Here is a 22,146-nt window from a genome sequence, read left to right as displayed (position 1 = left end):
TACACGGATGCCCCACTCGCACTCTCATTTTCTATGTTCAGTGGACCGTGAAATTGGGGTCAAAACTTTAATTTGGAATTAAAATTAGAAATATCATATCATGAGGAACATGTGTACTAAGTTTCAAGTTGATTGGACTTCAACTTAATCAAAAACTACCTTGACCAAAAACTTTAACCTGAATTTCACACTATTATTATCTATGTTAATTGAACCATGAAATTGGAGTCAAAACTATAATTTGGCATTAAAATTAGAAATATCATATCATGGGGAACATGTGTACTAAGTTTCAAGTTGATTGGACTTCAACTTCATCAAAAACTACCTCGACCAAAAACTTTAACGTGAAGCGAATGGACGCACAGACGGATGAACTAATGGAGGCACAGACCAGAAAACATAATGCCCTTCTACTATCGTAGGTGGGGCATAATATCACCAGTCTATGCTGAATGTAAACACTGTGTTCCTTCATTAAACTATTGGAAGTAGTACCTCTGGCCAAGGGAAGCCAGTCAAAATGATACAGAATTTCTAGTAAAATGTCATCTTTATTTGGGAATAATGACGTTTATTGAACACAAAGTTTACACAGAACACATGATAATAACTTATTGTATAATTCGTTCCACTATTAGTAAGAGTGACATCACATGATGGCAGAATAATTTTAACAAACATTTTAACAACAAAAGCGTTGTATTTTTATCTTATTTTATTTTTATAGTTTACTTCAATATATACTTACTTTCACTTTCCATTTTAACTGCTATTTATAAGGTTACTCACCATAGCAACATTGTAACGTTTTTATTTTCTCAACCCGATTTTGTACATCAGCATGATTTTGTACATCAGCATGATTTTATGTATTTTTTTCTATCCTGATGACGGTGCTAGCCACATGTCGATCTCAATAAATTACTGGAGCATTCATTTAAGTGTTAGCTGACCTTCTACAATAAATAGTATAATACCTGAGTTTTGTTTTGTTTCTGTTCATGAGCCTGAACCATGAGTGTTACTTGCTGAGTTATCTCATCAATGGTAAGTCCTGACAGAGATCCTCCACGATTCTGACGTAGCTGTTGGATTAATTGGGTGAATATAGCTCTGTAATTTAAAGACAAAAAATGTTTAAAAACTGTATTTACTGCTCTTTTTTTCTGTATATTTATATGGATTTTTAAAAGTTACATTTTCTTTTTTAAACTTATTTGTATGAGTCTTTATGAATATTAAAAACAAAATGTGTTTACAATTTTGCTCAATGAAAATAACACTTTATACAAGTATAAGTTTTGTGCCCAGGAAAAATTGCTTTTCATGATAAACAATAGGGGATCTGAGGTCAACTTTTCCCAAGTTAGTGAGTAGGTTGGAACATTAGTTTCTTAAATATTTTAAAATTTAAAATTTTCTCAACATGCAAACTGGAAGATAACACACTGATTTCATAAACTGACCTGTTATACTGTGGAAAAGTTGTAGTAAGTCTCTGAACCAATTTCTCAAAACTATTTTTAGCTTGACCATTAACCTGAGCAGCTTTGTTATTGGCTAGTCTTGGTATCTGTTGTCTTAGAGACTGTGTTTGTAGTCCTGGTGGTGGGATTAATGGTTTTGGCTGGGCTGGTAAAGACACTGATGGCTGAGAAGTTGGACCTTTGACTGATATTGGGCTCAGTCCTGATGAACTGCTGGGCAGTTTTGGTGGTGTCGATTCTGCTACCTTGCTTAAAGATTCTTCCAGTTTTGTGTCTAATCCCCCAGAGTTTGGGGAGAAAGCTGGAGGGGGTGGTGGTACAAAAACTGGGGGAAGTTCTGCTAAACACCTTCCATTTTGTATCTGCGTAATCTGTTCATCGAAATCACTCTGGAATAAGACAAGGTAGATAAGATCAGTGTACACAAAAACAAACTGATATAATACAATAGTAACAAGACAAATCATATCTTGATGAATTTGAATTTCTGAATTATGTTTTGGTGATGTGTTTGTACATCTTACTTTACTGAACATTCTTGCTGCTTACAATTATCTCTATCTATAACGAACTTGGCCCAGTAGTTTCAGTGGAAAATGTTAGTAAAAATTTACAAATTTTATGAAAATTGCTAAAAATTGACTATAAAGGACAATAACTCCTTAGGGGGTCACTTAGGGGGTCAATTGACCATTTTGGTCATGTTGACTTATTTTAAGGTCTTACTTTGCTGTACATTATTGCTGTTTACAGTTTATCTTTATCTATAATAATATTCAAGATAATAACCAAAAACAGCAAAATTTCCTTAAAATTACCAATTCAGGGGCAGCAACCCACCAATGGGTTGTCCAATTGATCTGCTTTCAGGGCAGATAGATCTTGACCTGTTAAACAACTTAACCCCCTGTCAGACTTGCTCTAAATGCTTTGGTTTTTGAGCCAAAAACTGCATTTTACCCCTATGTTCTATTTTTAGCCATGGCGGCCATCTTGGTTGGTTAGCCTGGTCACGCCACACATTTTTTAAAACTAATTTTTTAACAACGGACGACGATGAAAGAAGGACGCCAAATGATGAGAAAAGCTCACTTGGCCAGGTGAGCTAAAAAATAATTTAAGTTTCACCCTCCATGTTGGATGTCAATTGGAAAAACCATCATTATATTGCCATTGTTTATTGAACATTCTAAAAGTAATTGTTTATTGTATCAAAAACTGATTTTGATATATTCTAAGGTTTGCATTTTGGTTATCTGGGTTTTATTAAATACTGATCTGATCTATTGCAAATATGCAACCACTATAATTTTTAACTGGTCTTACCATCATTTTAGGTATAGTTTCTGCACATTTTGCCACAATTGTTTCGTAGAAACTTAATGCTTGACTCATTTGTGTGGGCACTTCCTTTCCTTGGTCTGTGTGTCTGAAAGAACACATAAATCATTCTTAAAACGCAAAAATATGGTATGTAATAGGGGGACCAAAAACAGGTCTTATCATACCTTGTCCTTATTGTCTGGAAATTACAAAAATGCTTGTTTTTGGTCCTTTATTCCTTAACTGTTTGTACCCTCAAAACCAAACCCAACTTTCATTTTGTGGTATTGAACCTTCTGATTAAATTTCATGATGGTCTTTTCTCTTTTAAAAACTAAAGTCATTGTCTGGAAACCAAAAGTATCTTTTGACGACGTCAACATCATTGAACTATACAAACCCCAAAATGTTTTGCGGTCTTATAAAAATATGTCCACAATCACATAATATTTTATAACAAAACCCACTGAACATGTCAAAATCAACCTTAATTTATACACTTCATTTGTGAATTAATATACACATGTCACTTATTGAATATTTTCCTATGTTTGAATTCTTGATTAGTTCTTTTTATTACATTGACAATGGACTTTTTAATGGAATTAAAGTAGATACTGTGAGGAAGTACATATATTTTTAAGCAATCCCAATTTGCTTTGATGCAGTGTCATCTACAATGTCTAGACAAAATCTATTGACCTAACATGAGTAAAATAATTCTTTGTGAAATTATCTGCTTTTATTTCACTCAGAAGTCACAGTAATTCAATGCAACCAATGCAATGTAATAAGTTTTTTTCTACTTACTTTTTATGGAGTCCTTTTAAATGATGGACATGATACATTGCCTCTTTCTTCGATCTCTCCAACATAGTTACAGAAGACTGCTTTTTAAGTGTTGTTACCTCAATCTGTATAAGAAAAGATACCTTGCTTAACCTCTAAGCTTTTTTTCAATTTTTCAGGTATGTTTTTTTAGATACAACTTTGTACTTTTTTGGGCCTTTTTAACTTTTTTAGATTCGAGCATCACTGATGAGTCTTTTGTAGACGAAACGCGCGTCTGGCGTATATACAAAATTTAGTCCTGGTATGTATCTATGATGAGTTTATTTACTTGTGTGAATTAAAATATTCAAACATTAAAATACCAAACATTTAAACTAGATCACTGCCTGCAAATAAATAGCAGAAGCTGAACTGCATAATCAGAGTGTTGGTAAGGGTTGTGTAAACATTACGAGTTTTAGTATATTTCATAAATAAACTAGAGGCTCTAACCTGTGTTGCTCACCTTGGTCTATGTGAATATCAAACAAAGGAAGCAGATGAATTCATGACAAAATTGTGTTTTGGTGATGGTGATGTGATCTCTATCTATAATAATATTCAAGATAATAACAGAAAATGGCAAAAGGAGTAGGTTCAGTAAGACCCCTTTTTGGCCCCAAAATATAGCAGTTTTACAAAATTGTTTAAATGTAAACTTTTAGTTATTTTTTGGAAAGTATTATGCCTCTGCTACATAAATATGGGCAGTTTTTGGCATTACAACGCAAATATATCAGGTACTTGCATCATTAAGTCATGCTAAATTACTGAAATCTTCACAATTTCAGCATTTTAGTTAAATTTTAGACAGTTTCCGTCTTAAACAGAAGTGGCAGCATTCATGTTCATTCTTGATATTGAAATGTAAGCTGTGTTTAATGATAATACATAACATTAATAAAGGTCGAGGATGAACAGGGATGAGGCCACTTTCATTTTTGACAAAAACATCTGAAAAGTGACAGTTTTTGGCATATTTGACAGATTTCTCAAACATTTAAGCTAGAATCAGAGAGTTTTTAATGAGTGAATCAGTTAAAATCTTTCACAAAAAATAATTGAATCAATTAAAATAGACATTTAAGTGTTTAATAAGTGTCCAAAATCGTTTGTCAGATAAATTTGAGGCCAAAACCGGCCCTTACAGGACCTACTCCTTTCCTTAAATTACCAATTCAGGGGCAGCAACCCAACAACCAATTGTCCGATCCATCTGAAAATTTGGACAAATAGCAGGGCAAATAGATCTTGACCTGATAAACAACTTAACTCCTTCAGATTTGCTCTAAATTCTTTGATTTTTGAGTTATAAACCAAAAACTGCATATTATCCCTATGTTCTTTTGTTAGCCGTGGCGGCCATCTTGGTTGGATTGCCTGGTCACCAGACACATTTTTTAAACAAGATACCCCAAAGATGATTGCGGCCAAGTTTGAATTAATTTGGCCCAGTAGTTTCAGAGAAGAAGATTTTTGTAAAAGATTCTAAGATTTACGAAAAATGGTTTAAAATATACTATAAAAGGCAATAACTCCTTAACGGGTCAACTGACCATTTTGGTCATGTTGACTTATTTGTAGATCTTACTTTGCTTATCATAATTGCTGTTTACAGTTTATCTCTATCTATAATAATATTCAAGATAATAACCAAAAACAGCAAAATTTTCCTAAAATTACCAATTCAGGGGCAGCAACCTAACAATGGGTTTTCCGATTCCAGGGATCTCCATGGATGAAAGTTGAACCATGGAGGAACTTTCACCATCATAAACCGTATCTACGCCGTACAGTGTAGCGCGATGTAATGTATTTTATCCCTCCACATAAGGATAGGTGAACATGCTAGTTCATTGCTTATTTGAATTACTTTTATTTGAATTTTCATTATAAATAATATATATATTTTCAATAATTGCCGTTTGTAACCCTTCAAAGGCCAAGCCTTCCTTTCCCTTTGTCAAGAATAACAAAAAGCTATCACGAAGGTCCCCATGTAGTTTTCTTGCTATTTTTGGTAATTGTTATGGGGTTAAAAATCATGTGGAGCTTATTTTTCACGGACACTGTCAAAATTCAGAAGTCATGAATCCATTACCGGTATGGCTGATTTGCAGTAGCCAGTAACTACAAAACGAATCGTACAGGTTATTTAAAAGGTTAAAAAGATTTGTAAAGCAAACGTTGTCAAAAGAAAAGTTTTTTAATGACTTTATCTAGGAAATCTATGCTATGCCACCTTTTGAGTCTGAATAGAAACCGGAAGTGCGGATGTATCAATTTGATTGTAAAATACGAAATGAATTCGGAATTACGATACGATATTTCTTCACAGAAATATTAAAAGTTTTTACTTTTTAACTTTTAAAGTAATTCTATATTATCGTTACAATACAGCAGTACTCAATTTATTTGCGATGAAATAATAATTACTGTTCTACATCTTATTTTGTACTTCTTAAAAAGGGGGATGCTGATTGCGTAAGTCAAAATAAAAGCACGTGTTTGACTTGTTAAACTTTGTAACTGGATTATTAATTAATTTATTTAATCTGTATATCGTTTATCTTCAGATAATATTCTCCTGTCTGGTTTGTTGATCTACCTGTACAAGCTCAGGTACAAGTGATTAGCGATCTTAATCCGGTTATCCCTCAGGCGTTAGAACTGTATTGGATTATACTATAAAAAAAGCCTGAGGGTTATGCAATTACATGCATTTGTTTCAAATTGCGAATAAAATGACGTCAGGCTATAAAAACGATCACAGTTTTGAACGATGGCGGAAGACAATTGAAAGATGGCGCGAGTCATTTGACGATGGCGCAAAACATTTGAACGATGGCGGGGCGCCATCGTTAAACAGGCCATGGAGATCCCTGCGATTCATCTGAAAATTTCAGGGCAAATAGATCTGGACCTGATAAACAATTTTTTTAAGGTCAGATTTGCTCTAAATGCTTTGGTTTTTGAGATACAAGCCATAAACTGCATTTTACCCTTATGTTTTATTTTTAGCCATGGTGCCCATCATGGTTGGTTGGCCAGGTCATTGGACACATTTTTAAACTAGATACCCCAAAGATGATTGTTGCCAAGTTAATTTAGTTTGGTCTAATTTGGCCTAGCAGTTTCAGAGGAGAAGATTTTTGTAAAATATAACGAAGACGACAATGGACGCCAAGTGATGAAAAAAACTCACTTGGCCCTTCGGACCAGGTGAGCTAAAAAGGGCATCACTTGGGAGTGAAAAGCTGTTGTTATAATTGATCCAGCATTACTAACATACCTCTGCTCTGGCTGCCCTGTCTTTCTCTCTGTCAAACAACATTTTATATTCTTCTTGTTTTTTCTTAAACTCATCTTCCGCAAACTTTAGTTCCAGTCTGTTAAAAAATATTTATTATACATGACAATTCTGCAAAGTATTAAAATAAAGAAATGACAAACTAGAGGCTCTTAAGAGCCTGTGTCGCTCACCTTGGTTTATGTGCATACTACAGGTTTGGTTAAATTTGGCCCAGTAGTTTCAGAGGATTTTTGTAAAAGTTAACGAAGACCGACGATGACGGATGCCAAGTTAGCTAAAAATAAAGATTTAGAGTTTTGGAAGAATTTGTTACAACTCCACATAAGAATTATTCTCCCCTTCGCTCATTCCAACTTCCTTAAAAATCCTAATACCTTTCTCTGAGTGCTCAGAACAATAGAAAATTTCAACATAAAAAAATGTCAGAAGCCTCTGAAATTAATCCTCTAAATAAGAAAATTACCTGTCTTTTGATTTCTGATTAAGAAGCTCTTGATAATCTTCTTCGTTCGTAGACAGTTTAGCTTTTAATCTGCAAATAAAAAAATTGAAAATTAACATTCAATCAAATACTAAGATGAACCATGATTTATAAGGATGTTTGGTATTTGTATCCTGCTGACAAGGTTATGTTTTACCTTCTAATGAATGACCTGATAAGTAGAACACAAATAACTAGTACTTTGGATAATGTAAGTTATAAATAAAAAGAGAAACTTGGATTAATACCAACGAGACAGAAAACAAAACAACCCATATATGAAATATAGATGGACCCTATTTCATACATCACATGCAGCATGCAGGTGAATTCTTAGCTCGTCCTCAAACACCTTTTTAATACCTATTAGTACATAGGCATTCCCAGACTCCCTTCATTACCTATTTGTACTTAGCCCCTATTGAATCTAAATTAAGATACCTAGCTCCTTATCCATCCCCTTTTCAATATGTATGAGTACATAGCCCCTATCTGACAGTCTCTTCTATACCTACTCTATTTCATTTTCAGCATACTGAGAAAGCTGTTGATTTAGATGGTTCCACTCCAGATATAGCATATCATGTTTTTCTTGCATGGATTGTCTCTCTTTACCAATAGCTTCATTTTTAATATTCACTTCCAAATCAAAAGTCTGCAAAACAAAAGAAGAAAATAGGTTATATAAAGTTCAATTAGTATTTCTTTTCTTTTGCTCATCTTTAAATTTGAACAACAACAGTATAAGAATGTTAACTGTGAACCATTACAAGTTTTGTAATCTTTATTTCCCCCTCCCCCAGATCTATTTTGTTCTGTTCATGCAATAGGATTAAGAAGATTTGGTATGAGTGTTAATGAGACAACTCTCCATTCAAGTCACAATGTGTTAAACCTAAACAGTAGACACTTGACTTGTTGGATTTTTTGTAAAATTTGGTTAGCACAAACTAACAATCTCAAAACAATATAATTACATTAGATGTATATTTTCATTATAATAAGTTTTTTTCTGATTGGCAACACGGCAGCTGTCACATGTTATTCTTTAATCAGTTGCATTACACAATAAAATTTATCATCCAGGATGACACAAGGTCCCACAATAAAGTGTACAGGAAAATAAATAAAAACTTGGTAAAAATTGTGTTTTCATGATTTTCATGATAATTTTAGGCAAAAAATGTAATTATAAATATTGAATGCTTCTTTTTGTAACTTCATAGGGTTGTAAAACATTTTTGTAAAAGCATCCATACAAAATGTACTTCGGTCAACACTTTTACACCCCAATGAAGTTAAAAAGAAGCATTCAATTCTTAAATATAGCCCTCAACTACAAGTTTTCATTTGAGGAACTGGAGCAAATGAGAATAAATTTGAAAATTATAAAATTAATCAACAAATCACCTCCACTTTTTCACCCAACCACAAAAATCTGTAACCATTAAAATTTTGGCAGGCATTTTTAACTCTATTCAGTCCTGCCTTTTTTTATAAGTTTATCCTGACTGTTTTTACATAAATTGTCAATCCTGTCTTTATTTTACTCAAAACTCCTGTCCTCCCTTTTTCAAATTTCATTCTATCCCCACCCCCGCACATAATAATCAAATGGTAGCTCCCTATGGACAACTTCAATGATAGGAAATTGACATTATAAAACAATTATCTATCTAAAAATTATAATTGAACATTTAAACCATGATTTTATGATATAATCTAAATGACAGCAATTTAACCATTGTCTTGTCTAAATTCAAGAACAAAATAATAATAATGATAATCTAATTATGATTTTTTTTTAATCAGGAATTGTTATCTTTCACAATTTTTCATTCCTGTAGGTTAATGGTTGGAGAGTAAGGCTAAACTGTCCATTTCAGTTGTTAGGTTGCTACTCTATTGATCTTTACCTTACCAACAATTATTCATCTTTAGACATGTGCAAATGAATTAATACCAATCTGATATAGATTTAAACATGAGCACAACTTGTTCATTCGTGCATACATGTACAAAACTTACATACAAGGGCACAGGAATACAAAAATTGGGAAATATTTTACATACATGTAAAACATAAAACAGCAAACAGTTTAAGGTAACAGATTTTTTAAAGAAATTGTATGCACATAGAACTTCTAAAAAGATAATGAAAAATTTAAGTTGGTAACTGATCTAGTGTCCGAGTTCCAGACATTTGAAAATGGTAAGGAAACAACATAGAAAGTACATAGAAATACATCAAATTTGAACCAAAAATAAGAAATTTCAAGCTTAATTTATTCTGCAGTTTTTAAGGTACTATTTTCCTTTCTTTGATTTATAATTTTCAAGGGGTTACCAAACTCCTTTTTTCCATATATCAGCCATTGAAAGGGTGTTGCTGACGAGAAAAGAGGGATCAATCATGACGTTGCCGAAAGGATTATGCAACGTCAAGGCTATATCAGCCAACGACCGCTTCATTATTTTTTTCAGCACTACCATTGCTCTATAGAACATATTATCATGTCTGAAAAAATTACGAATTATCTATTATTATGTTTTTCAGTGATTATACAAGATCCTATTATTTATTACTAGTTTAAACTATTTTATTAATTTTAAGTAAATCAGTGTAAAGCGCTGTATAAGTTATCCTAACATTTGGTTGAGGCGAAGTAAAGTTAGAGAACCGAAACCTATTTTGGGACAGGCGGACAGACATGTGTATAACTTAATGCCCCTCCGCTACGGCGGGTGCATTATAAAACACAAGTTTAATTTTATTTACCTGATACTTGCAAAAGGTCATGCATATAAAATATATAAAATTATGTTTCAATGGCACGAGATCGGAACACAAACATGAACACTTACTTCAATCTCAATAGTACTGGTCATTTGGAAACTAAAATGGTGTCTTTATGACATGAAAGGAGATGTGGGATTAAATCAAATTATAGGAAAAAGCCGAACAAAAATAGTTTTTGAAGTTTGACGCACATTATCCCTACTTTTTTCTCCTATCATTTGTTTTGGTCAACTATTACAGTGACGGCAATGCATAGATGTGAATACTTAAAATCAAATCTATATAATATACAATCCAACTTATTTATCTTTTGATCTTTTTGTTAGTTGGGGTTTCCGTCAAACTGTTCTGTGCGTTATTCGTGTACACCATCAACACCTCCTCTTTTTCCTGGAAGGATTAGATCTTGCAAAAAAATACCCTTTGAAAAAGCATTTTCAACCTTTGCTTCTTCGTAGTTGACACTGTTTCCTCGGGGTAACAGTCCGCTCAACCCCCTCTCAGCTATGTGTAATTTATATAGTATTCAACACGGACTTTGAACACACATTTAATAGCGTTCTGATAAATGTACTAGTATCCAGTCTAGATTTGTGTGCCAAGTTTCATGCTTGTAGCAAGATGTGCACAATTTTTCACGAAGCCGCTTACTATTTGTGAGCTGTAGTGATCAAGCTAACAATGTACAGAATAGAAATGCTGCATGTGATTTGAAGAACCGCCTTCGAGGGAGATTTAAAGTATTAATTTGCTGTTGCAGTGATTGGACATCGACAACAGTATTATGTGCCTCGTAATTTGTGCCAATAATATTCCTGTTCGTACTTCAGAATTTTTTGCCAAGTTTTAATTATTGTGAAAATTTAAAAGAAATATGTATAGCAAAATAAAAAACTCATATTCTAACTTTTGATAGCAGCATTTGCACATGTACACAAACAGCATCAACTTTAATTGAAATAAGTAATTACGAAATTTTGTGCTTTTTAAAATGAATTGATTGATGCACAAAGAAATTTCTAAATCTTCAGCATAATATACTTTGCAATTTATTTTACTTATTCAAATGAATGTAAAAAGTAATTTTCATGCAGCGGATCTTTATTTTTCCCTTATCACATTTTCATGCTGGAGGCTTGTAATTCACAATGTTCCATTCAATTCAACTAGAATGAAAAGCAATGTGTAACATTTTTTACTAGACTCTACTTTCATTTTCAAACTCTATTTAAAGACCATATCGCAGATGTGAAAGAAAGCACTGTAAAAAAAGTGTTTTTGTTTGTACGAACATCCATATGTTTATATTTGAATGCGAAATCAGTTATACAACAGGGACATCAAATTAAGAGTATCAGAATTAACCTAATTTTTGTCTAAGATTGAATACGTCCTAGATCATGTAGATGTTTTCACAATTGTTTTGAGAATTAAATTAATTTCTTTGAATGCAAAAAAGACTGAATGTAAACTGTTTGTGGCTATTTTTGCTATGGATCAAATCAAAATAATAAAATGACACTATATAGTGTATGCTTTAATTTGTTATTGTGTGAGTGTATGTGTGTAATGCATGTACATGTTTATAATATTATAATCAATTATACTTTATTTCATTTTCATGTCTTGTATTAGTCCAAATAATTATAACTTCTTGAAAGGCTATGATAATTTTTTTCTTCGACGCCTTACTTCGACACGTCAAAGAGTCCAAATAATTATAACGTCTTGAAAGGCTATGATAATTTTTTTCTTTGACGTCAAAGTAAGGCTACAAAGAGTCCAAATAATTGCAACGTCTTGAAAGGCTATGATAATTTTTTCTTTGACGCCTTAAATTGACGAAGTAAGGTGTCAAAGAAAAAATATTTATTATAGCCTTTCAAGACGTCATAATTATTTAGACTGGTCCCGTATCAACATTCCCCATTTTCAAGTTAAGTCTCAGTCTGTCTGACCTGCTTATCCCAGCATGTAGTAAGTTAATGTATGTACAGTTACTCCAATGCATATGCAAAATACTTCCGAGACCGATTCTTTGTTCTTTTAAAGTTTTATAGAAACAATGGTGAATAGCAGTTCTTGCATGCTTTAAGTTGGTCAGCTCACTCTCCAACTATCACTACAAGCCATGTTACTTTTATTTTCATGGGAGTGAAGCACTGTTTAACTGTGACAAGATATTTCATTTACATACTCTTTAATTTTTGATATATTTTGATGAGGTGCATTCAATACCCTTCCACCCAATTGACCATTATTCCGACGAAGCGGAACATATTCTGACATCTTGAAAACATTTTTTTCTGGTGTACGGGAAATAACCCCCAAAACAACAGACGTCGATATTCCCATTTTCCGCTAGAGGCGTTCATTTACGTACTTCTCACCTTAATCTTGATAAGATTTCCTTTGTCATGTTTGTGTATTTTAGAAAACTTATAAAACATAAGAAAAATAAAACATTTAGGAATTTAGTAAATCCTTCATACAATGACCATTCACTTGAAGGTCGTAGCAATCATTTACTATCAATATTCTTAGAAATTTATTATTTATCGTAAGTTTTAAGAAATGTAACTTTAACATCTGAAAATACTTTTTTTTCAATCTTAATATTATTTTCTTTAAAATTTTCGGATACACTGCAAAGATTATGTAAACAAGTTTAATGCTGCATTTATAAAATATAAAATTAACTTGCCATTTTTTGTGTTTCACTAAATATAGAATCAATACTCTGGACTACCGTCTTTTGGTATGTATAACGCGCACATTTACACCCTAGGTCATGTTTCTTGTAAGAGGGGTGCGTGTTATACACGACTACAAACAATTTCTTAGTCTTTTTTTCAGGTCCAAACTCCGACAAAGAAATTTCCAAGTGAAGTGAAGAGTACGGAATATTTTTGCTAAAACTTAGATTGTTTTTATGTTTTACATGTTATAATTGTAATATGTATCGTATTGTTCTAGATTTGTCATGTTTTATTCAAATAAAATACATTCTATATCTTTGTTGATACGTTTATTGTGTAAATTTGTCCATCTGTTTCGCAATCCGGAAATTTGCCAAGTCTTAATAAAGGCACAATAAAGCTTTTGCTGTCGATTAAATTAGCCTCTGTGTTCCTTGTTGTCATAACTTACTGTTTTTGTATGTGTTCATCATAGAGAGTTGAAGAAAAGTGTATGAAAATTGAATAAACCACGCTCGTTTTGAAAATATAAACCGCCATTTTTTCTAATGTATTGATCAGGTGATCGCAAGTCATGTGGGTCAGTCATGTGACTTAATACAAAGTATTGTAAAGTGATGATTTACTCTATGAGAAGTTTATTTTTATAAATACGTTTTTACTTTGTAACTTTTAAACTTTTAAACAACTGTTTAAAAACTTTTCAAGAAATAATGATTGAAAACATGATAATCCCATAATTGTCACCTGAACGAATTTAATTAGGAACAAGGTCAACCTGTCACTGAATTGTTTTGACATCGATTAGACCTGTTGATTGAGGTGTGATAATCCGGATTAACAGCTAGAATCATCAAACAAAAAATGAAAACAATGAGATTTTAACAATTTATTACAGCACTAATGACATTAATTATAATTATTAGACTGATTCGTAATTATTAAATTGTTTGAATCAGAACAATAATTTGGACATTTAATCTTGTCCTTGATACTCAAACCATTTATTAAATTTGGATTAAAATATTTATCTCAATCTAATAAAATTCTTATTCATTTGTTAGAATACTTTTAATTTCATATAAATTAAGTATTCCGTACGGAATTCTCCGACATTGGTGTCCATTTAAAAAACTTCCTGTTTGCCGATTTTGGAGCTGTAACTTTTCCGAAAATGTCTAGGAGTATTATACGAACAAGAAACTTTTTTTCTCTCGTTTCTTGGACCAGAAAGGGGGTGCGCACAATACATCAATGCGCGCTATACATACCAAAAGACGGTACAACCAAACCTTAATGGTCTTGAACAGTCACTTTCGGATCCTCTCAAACCTCAAAATCTCTTATTTTTGCATAAAATCTTCATTTCAACTTTTAACAAGTCATTTTCGATTTTCTTGTTTTAAAGTATGAAATAATATAATTAAAAAATATTTATGTTCAGTATTGAAGTCAAATGAAAATCAGATCCTGTTTGCAACAAAGATTGCATTGTAGGAGGTGTATTAGCATGATTAGTTTCACAAGTGGACGGGGACAATGAACAGTGTATTCAAAGTTTTGATCTGATCAAATTTCGATGTACATTTTTATGAACATAATTATAGAAATCAAGAAACAACATCTGACATGTCTGAATACATGAATGTGGCAAAAGGAAAAAAAAACATTGGCGCAAGACTAATAAATTTAAATTTTGAGTTTAATCCTAATACTACAAGAAGACATTTAAACACTACAATTAAATTCACTATTAAAACAGGTCAGTGATTCCTTATAATCATGATAATATACATGTATATACACACACAGATTTGACAACAATTCTACTTTCTTCATGCTCTGAATTTTGATATCAAACAAAAAAAATCTTACTGGTAACATAGTCTGAAACTGTAAGATTGAATTTATTGGTGGTTTAAAAATAAAAACAAATACATGTAAAATAAACATAATATCATTCCAAAAATAACTGACAGGAAGTGTGTCTTTCACATACAACAAAGGCTCACATTTTAAGAACATATACATATATATATTATAAAAGAGTGGTCCAGAAAATATTGTCTAATCACTAAGGCCTGTAATGGCATTGCACATATTATTTGTGTTCCTATAAGTGTGCTGTTTACAACTTGCTAAGACCATGAAGACCACATTTTGTCATAAATTAATTGTGGTTTTAATTAATTCTTTTACATATTTTGATGTAAGTTGTTGAAATATTTGAATTAGCTCTTGCCGTGATATAGCTTTTTGTGCTCATGTGGCGTTAAGCAAACATCAATCATTCAAGCATATTTTTATATTTGTTTAGGGGCCAGCTGAAGGACGCCTCCGGGTGCGGTAATTTCTCGCTACATTGAAAACCTGTTGGTGACCTTCTGCTGTTGTTTTTTTATTTGGTCGGGTTGATGTCTCTTTGACACATTTCCCATTTCCATTCTCAATTTTATTTGATGAAATAAGTTAGTTGTTACATGCAACTCAAAGATTCCGCTGTCAGGAAATCCTACATTTTCTGGCTTTCCCATATTACTTGACTGTCCACACAGTGTATTTAATAAAAAAAACTTACCTTAAATCTGTGGTTCAGCTCCTGAACATGTGAGGCAAGCTCTTGTTTTTGTGTCAATGCACTTGTCAAGTCTCCTTGTAATAAATCATATTCCTTTTTCATTCGTTGAAATTCTTCCTTCAAAGGTTCATAAGGTTCAGTGTTCATTGCTATGGTGCATGTTTCAACAACACATTGAACTGAACGATCCACATTGAATTTTTTATGAAAACTGTTGCTAAACACAGAACTATCACTAGTATAATTTCCTGGAAAAGTATTTAAAGGCTGAGATGTTGAAGATGTAAAACTGCTTGTTGTCTGTGTCACAGATATTCCAATTGACCAATTACCAAAAAGATTTTGTTTGGAATCTGCCATCGAAAAAGGGGATTGAAATCCAGAATTGGATGTCAATGGTGAAAACAGCGATGGAGTTGTAGTCATTGAAGGAAATGCAGACACATTTGAAGTTAATGGTGAAAAAGATGAAGTAGTTGTTGAAGTCAAATTTGTATGATAGTTTGTATATCCTAATGAATCATTAACACTTGTTGGCCATCCAGAATTGGCGGAGGAAATATTATTTGAAAATGTAGTGTCCCCATACAAATAATTACTTGAAGTCACTACCGCAAATGACAAAGAATTTAAATTAGGGTCAGTAGTTTTCTTTTGGTAAAATTTTTTCATGTATTCCTCATTAAAAGATTTTTTGTTGACTGTATATTCATATCCTGTTTCAGTTGTTTTTGGTGTCCATTGATCAGTTTTTTTGGTTCGTTTAAAATCATTCCAAATATCTTGAGACACTTGTTTGTACAAGTCTTTTCTTTCTGTTTCTGTTAAATTTTTCCCAAACGTCATATCGTTCATTACTTGATCGGTCAATTCTTGTACTAATTTTGAATCAATCCTATATTTTTCCCTTTCAGCAGCTATTGCTGTGTCCATAAGCAGTAACGAACTGTTTTTGTCATTTAAATATGATGTATACGATGGAACTGAATCGGACTGTTCACCTCTGTTTTCACTTTTTTCTAAAGGCACAGGAGAACCAATTGGCCCAAAGTTATTTGGGGAGGAGTTCAATGTTCGTTCTCTTGATGGCCACATACTTTTAGCAACAGGAGGTGGTTTCAGTTCTGGCATTTTTTGTTTCACGCCCTTAAGTTCGGCAGATAAATCACTTCTTTCACTAAGGTCAGATTTTGAACTACTTTGGCTCATTGAAAATTCAGTCTTTAATTCCTGTTTTTCATTTCTGCGCTCAAGTTTATTCAAGTCCATTTTATCTCTTCCAACAATTTTAGATAATTCATCTTTACTACTAATACTGTCAACATCTGAAATTGCTGCATTTTCTTTGAAATTGTCTGATTCAGAAATGCTCCAATCAAAATCATCAAGGTCATCCATGCATTTATTTTTCTTTTTCTTCTTACTTTTACGAGTAACAGGAATTAAGTCAATGTCATCCAACTCGTCCATATCCATGGCAACAGATCTTTCAACACTAGGTTGCGGTTTTTCAACACTTTTTTCTGGAGCAGGAATTTTTGGATATTCGATTGTTTTTTCTGAGTTCTTTTTCACATTTTCATCTGTTTTTTCCATATTCTTTTTAGAATGTTCAACAGTTTTATCAAAAGAAATTTCTGGATAATCAAAATCATCCAAAGTATCCATGTATGATGTCTTTGATACTTTGCTTTTCATACCCGACAAGTCAGCAAGTTCTGGATCCGAGGCTACCTTAGATATATTGTCTTGTAGCTTCAATTCCTTAGTTTCCAGAACTTTGCCATTTGTCCAAACATTTTCCTGTTTTTGTAAACCAGATTGAGTAGTATCACTATTAGATTTAAGCTTGGATGCTTTTGAGGCAAAACTTTCACTTTGTTGTCTAGATATCTTACTAGCCTTATGAGCATCTTCTCTCATGCAAACAATTTCACCATGCATTGCAAATTTTGTTGATTGCAAGAGAAATTTATTTAAACCTCCAGCTGTCTCAATTCTGACTTTTGCATCCGGGGGGAAATCTTCCAACATAGTTGTAATTTTAGCATCATTGATGTGAAGCGGTCCATGAGCTTTCAATAAGTCCTCAAAAAATCTTAAAGATAGAAATGTAAATATTATTATACTATTATAAGTTGAACTGCGAGTAATAATAATCTTGCAATGAGTAATTGAATAGTGATAGATGTGAAAACACATTATATGCTAAGCAGGCTCTCATGATACATAATTACAGGAAGATCTGATTTGTAGATCTTGAGAATAGTGGGAAGAAATTTTATTCATGGCCATTATGTGAAAGAATATAAAAGTATTTTGTAAATAGAAAATTCAAATGATTCATATAGTATACTATGCTCACAGGAAGCGTGCTACCAAATTTATATATGTAATTGATGAGAAAACTGTGACAAATGTTTCATGGGATGGACAGGGGAAAACCAGTATTCCATCACTATAGTTATGGGAATGTTTAAACACAGGCTCTATAATTGTTAAATTTGAGCAATATATTTAAGTCTATGATGTTTGATCTTATGACTCTAAATCAATAAATCTTCTGAAAAAAAAGATTAATGAATCTGGAATAATTTAGATTTTTTGGGAAATTGATGATATTGTTCCTGTATTTCAGTATAAACTACATGCAGCCTATTTAAGGTGGTACCTAACACTACAGGGAGATAACTCTGTAAAGTCAGCTAAACGTTTTAATGACATTGCGTTGAAAGGGGAATATTAAGCTTCTCAACGATAAATGTGGTTGTCAAACTGCTATATCACCAGTGTAATTTTTCTGACAAATCGGTTGGTTCAAAATTTTTGAAATTTTTATATTTTTGTTAAAGGGTCACAGTAAATACATTGTCAAAATTTTATTAAAATAAACGAGCCAAATTAATTTTAGTGAAAGTGTTAGGTACCACCTTAAGCATCAATTGACTAGTGTTTGCTCTATACCCTTTATAAATGTCATAACATTCTCATAAGAAACTACTTTTATTTGAAAGCCACATAATACGTCTCAATAACAGGCATACACTCCCCATTTCCATTCTCAATTTTATATAAAAACACCACTAATCTATAACATAAGACTAAACACAATTCATCCATAACATAGAACAAATAAATATACATCAAATCAACACTGAATTAAAACTTACGAAAACAAATTCTTTGCAATTTCGTCGAAAAGTGCAGGTGTAACTGCACTTGCCTTAGGTATGAATTGTTTCTGTATACTTTGTTGCATGGTAAATTCCTCCTCTTTAGGAATGGATGGGGCTGGTGTTGAAAGCTTTCTAAAATTACAAATTATTCAAAGGTTACTTTAGGCTCAGACAGAGAACATTTTTCTAAACAAACAACTGTTTCAATTTCTGTTTGGCCTTCATCATCCTGACTTTATCATAAGGGGTTATGCTTTCTGAAACTTTACACTTTTCTGTGATTTTTTTTAGGATGTTTGGAAGCGAACTTCCTTTCTGTATTCTTAAAGTTTTAGGCCATTTAACACATGTTATAAAATCTTGCATCATATTTTGTATAACTGATTATTTTTATAGCCTGTTCTCAATTGTACCTTTTCAGTACAACTTGAAAAGTTCTTCTGACAGCCAATAATGTATTTGGAAAAAGATAAGTGATATAAATTTGTCAGAAATCAAAGAAAGAAAATAATTTTTTTTGGTTAGGCAAATTCTATAGGTATCCGATCAAACTATTAAAATAAGTAAGAGAACGGAAACCAAAAATTCAGTCATTTTTTCATTTGTAAAAGGGCATAACTTTAGAACTGTAAAAATAACACCACTAAAATTAAACCTTAATCTATTTTTTGTGGTAATAAGCATTGTGTTTAAGTTTCAAAACATTTGGACAAGGCAAACTAAAGTTATAGAATAAAAACCAAGTCTGGGACGTACTTGGGTACTGACAGACAAGGTAAAATTTAATAATGTAGTGGAGGGGGCATTGAAATCTTTTTGCAAAGATACCAAAAACCTAATCCATTTAAGAAGACATGGGACCAAGGGAAGGCACTTAGAAATCTCAAATATGGATGAATGTAAAAATCTATTTTGTAAAGTGAAAAAGTAATAGAATTTCTCAGATGCCTCCATAAATAATTACCCTAGTTTCAAAGTGATTTTCATGTATGTTTTAATATCAACCAAAAGCCAATAATCAATTTTGAAACAGACAATGAGAACCTACTCTTCTTCAACATAATCCTCTCCCAGAAGCTGTTTATCACCGTCATCACCAAAGTTCACTTCTACATTCAACACTTGTTTACCCTTGTCCTTCTTCTTCTTTGCTTTTTTCTTTGTTGCCTAAAATATTCAATGACAAGGTTTTAATAAATGATTACTTTATCACTCTCCAGTTTAAAAGTAGGATAATAATAGTTTTGTTTAATAGTTTTGTTTAATAGTTTTATAGTTTTAATTTTTTTATTTATGTCTTTCTTAACACTCCTGGATTTTTTCTTAACAAGAAGCAAAGGTGTTGTTATGTCTTCTAGAGATAAAATGTTTGTTGCACAGGGAGATGAAGGATATTTTTTCAAATTTTAAGATTTTTCCATATGAAACATGTTTTGATAATGTCAACACTAAAAACCTTTTGTCTATCATTTATGATGTCCAAATAAGATTTGAAATCCTAGTTTATCATGCATGCATTTTGGTTTTTTTTGTAACATAATATGGGAGACCCAAAGGATGACTAGTTGTATAAATGAGTCACAGTCTTAAAATAAAGAATAGTAGTTGCTGATAATCTATTTTATTGGAAACTGTCTTAAATAATCAAACGTAAAAAAATAATAGATTGTGAAATTGTTAAAGATTAATTGTAAATACTCTTTTATCAATTCATATGGACTTAGTTCAAAAGAAAATCTATTCGCTTCCTTAAAATATACAAATCTGAAAATTATTTTCTGCACAAAAGTAACATAGCATTTCAGTTATCTATCAACATTAAAAGTTTCAATAAATGTACAAGTTTTCCTGGCCTCTATGTTTTCCTCTAAAAAAAATTGGCAGTATATTTGTCATTTTTTACAATTCTGTTTATCTACCAACTTAAAATAATCTTTTTAGCAAATGAATGTTAAATCTGATATCATTTTATATTGTTTCCCCATCTACCTTTGGTTTGCTCCCTTTATATTCCTGAGTTTGCTGTTTTACAACTGTAACATCAGACTCAAGTTTCAGTTTTTCTGAAACATTCTCATTATCTGCATCAATACTGACTGGATCTGTAATGTAAGGTAAATTTTGGTTATCTAAATACAGAAAAAGCAGGGAGATACCAAGAGGACTGTTATGCTTGATGCCAAACAAGACTGAAATTGATTTAAAAAAATTCCCAAATCTCACAGAAAAAAAACCCAACAACTACTGGAAGAAAACCAACTAAACAAGCATAAAACAAAGAAAAAAAAATCCATCTACCATTGATTTTTAAAAATTTGGTGAAGAATTGAAATATGGGTTACATGAAGTTTATAAAAGAAATTTCCTCTTGAGATGATTTAGCTTTCCATGTCATTAGCATAAATTACATAAATTCCTCTAATATAAATAATTGAAGTATAAAAATACCTTCTATACTCGTTATACTGCATTGTTCATTTACAGTTGGCAGTACACTAACACTTTCTATATCATCCATCAAATCATTGGCTTCTTCTTCCTTTGATTCTCTCTTTCTCTGTTTGCGTAATTCTTTCTTTTCCTTCCTTTTCTCTATCTTATCTTGACTGAAAAGAGTATATAACATCATTTAGATTAGAAAAATACAACAAATTTACTAATAATTTTATTGTTTGTTTGTTGATGATTCAAGCCATTTTCAGCTTTGTTGGCTATATCATGACCAGCAGTTTTTATTAGCCTCTTAGATTGTATACAAATTCCTAATTTCGCTTTTTCACAATTGCTCTATTCAAAATAATTTTTCACAAATTTGTTATATGTGAAGTCACTAAATTCGTTGATTTCCTAGCTAACCCATAGTTATCCAACAAATATTAGTTAATCCACACTAAAATATGATCAAAAGATGGGACACAAATTTCCCTTGTACATGAAGTGATGTATAATATTATAATATCTGCAAGTAGGAGTTGACTGCATTGCAGATGTAACCAGATGCTCAGCAGGGTGCAGCTTTATACGACCGCAGAGGTCGAACCCTGAACAGTAGGGGCAAGTATGGACACAACATTTAAGCTTGATACAGCTCTGAATTTGGATTATGATTAAATAGTTGACGCAACATAGGTTCCTGACACAGAATGAATGTGGTCTAAGAACTTAAACTTAAAAACTTTAAAATTTTAAATTGAACATTTACCTATTATGGTCTAATATCCAAAATCTAAATGCATGGTTAGATTCATATTAATTTTTGATGAAATCAAATAATGTTCAATTTTAGACCCTTGAAACCTCAATGTGGACCAATTTGATAACTGGGCCCAAATATTAAAAATAAAAATACATGGTTAGATTCAGCATATTGAAGAACCCCATATTAAACAAAGTTTAATTTTTGACCCGTTGGACCTTAATGTAGGTCTACCAATTTGAAAACTGGACAATTCTTA

At 32.0% G+C, this 22,146-nt stretch overlaps 1 protein-coding gene across 5 annotated transcripts in view; it reads right to left on the bottom strand.

Annotated features, from left to right (window-relative positions):
- LOC134721329 (E3 ubiquitin-protein ligase TTC3-like) overlaps positions 1–22,146 on the bottom strand; it is a 120,412-nt gene that overhangs the window by 5,686 nt on the left and 92,580 nt on the right. For all 5 annotated transcript variants that reach the window (XM_063584249.1, XM_063584250.1, XM_063584246.1 and 2 more), the window contains 12 exons: positions 21,140–21,297; positions 20,681–20,793; positions 19,740–19,858; positions 18,686–18,823; positions 15,516–17,613; positions 7,954–8,093; positions 7,421–7,489; positions 6,937–7,033; positions 3,624–3,727; positions 2,817–2,919; positions 1,470–1,879; positions 981–1,116 (listed from right to left, as the gene is read on the bottom strand). In XM_063584249.1, coding sequence (XP_063440319.1) covers positions 981–1,116; positions 1,470–1,879; positions 2,817–2,919; positions 3,624–3,727; positions 6,937–7,033; positions 7,421–7,489; positions 7,954–8,093; positions 15,516–17,613; positions 18,686–18,823; positions 19,740–19,858; positions 20,681–20,793; positions 21,140–21,297 — 3,685 coding nt within the window. The remainder of the gene's footprint in view (positions 1–980; positions 1,117–1,469; positions 1,880–2,816; positions 2,920–3,623; positions 3,728–6,936; positions 7,034–7,420; positions 7,490–7,953; positions 8,094–15,515; positions 17,614–18,685; positions 18,824–19,739; positions 19,859–20,680; positions 20,794–21,139; positions 21,298–22,146) is intronic.

Source organism: Mytilus trossulus, chromosome 6, assembly GCF_036588685.1.
Source record: "Mytilus trossulus isolate FHL-02 chromosome 6, PNRI_Mtr1.1.1.hap1, whole genome shotgun sequence".
NCBI lineage: Eukaryota > Metazoa > Mollusca > Bivalvia > Mytilida > Mytilidae > Mytilus > Mytilus trossulus.
This window is presented reverse-complemented; position numbering and strand designations above follow the sequence as displayed.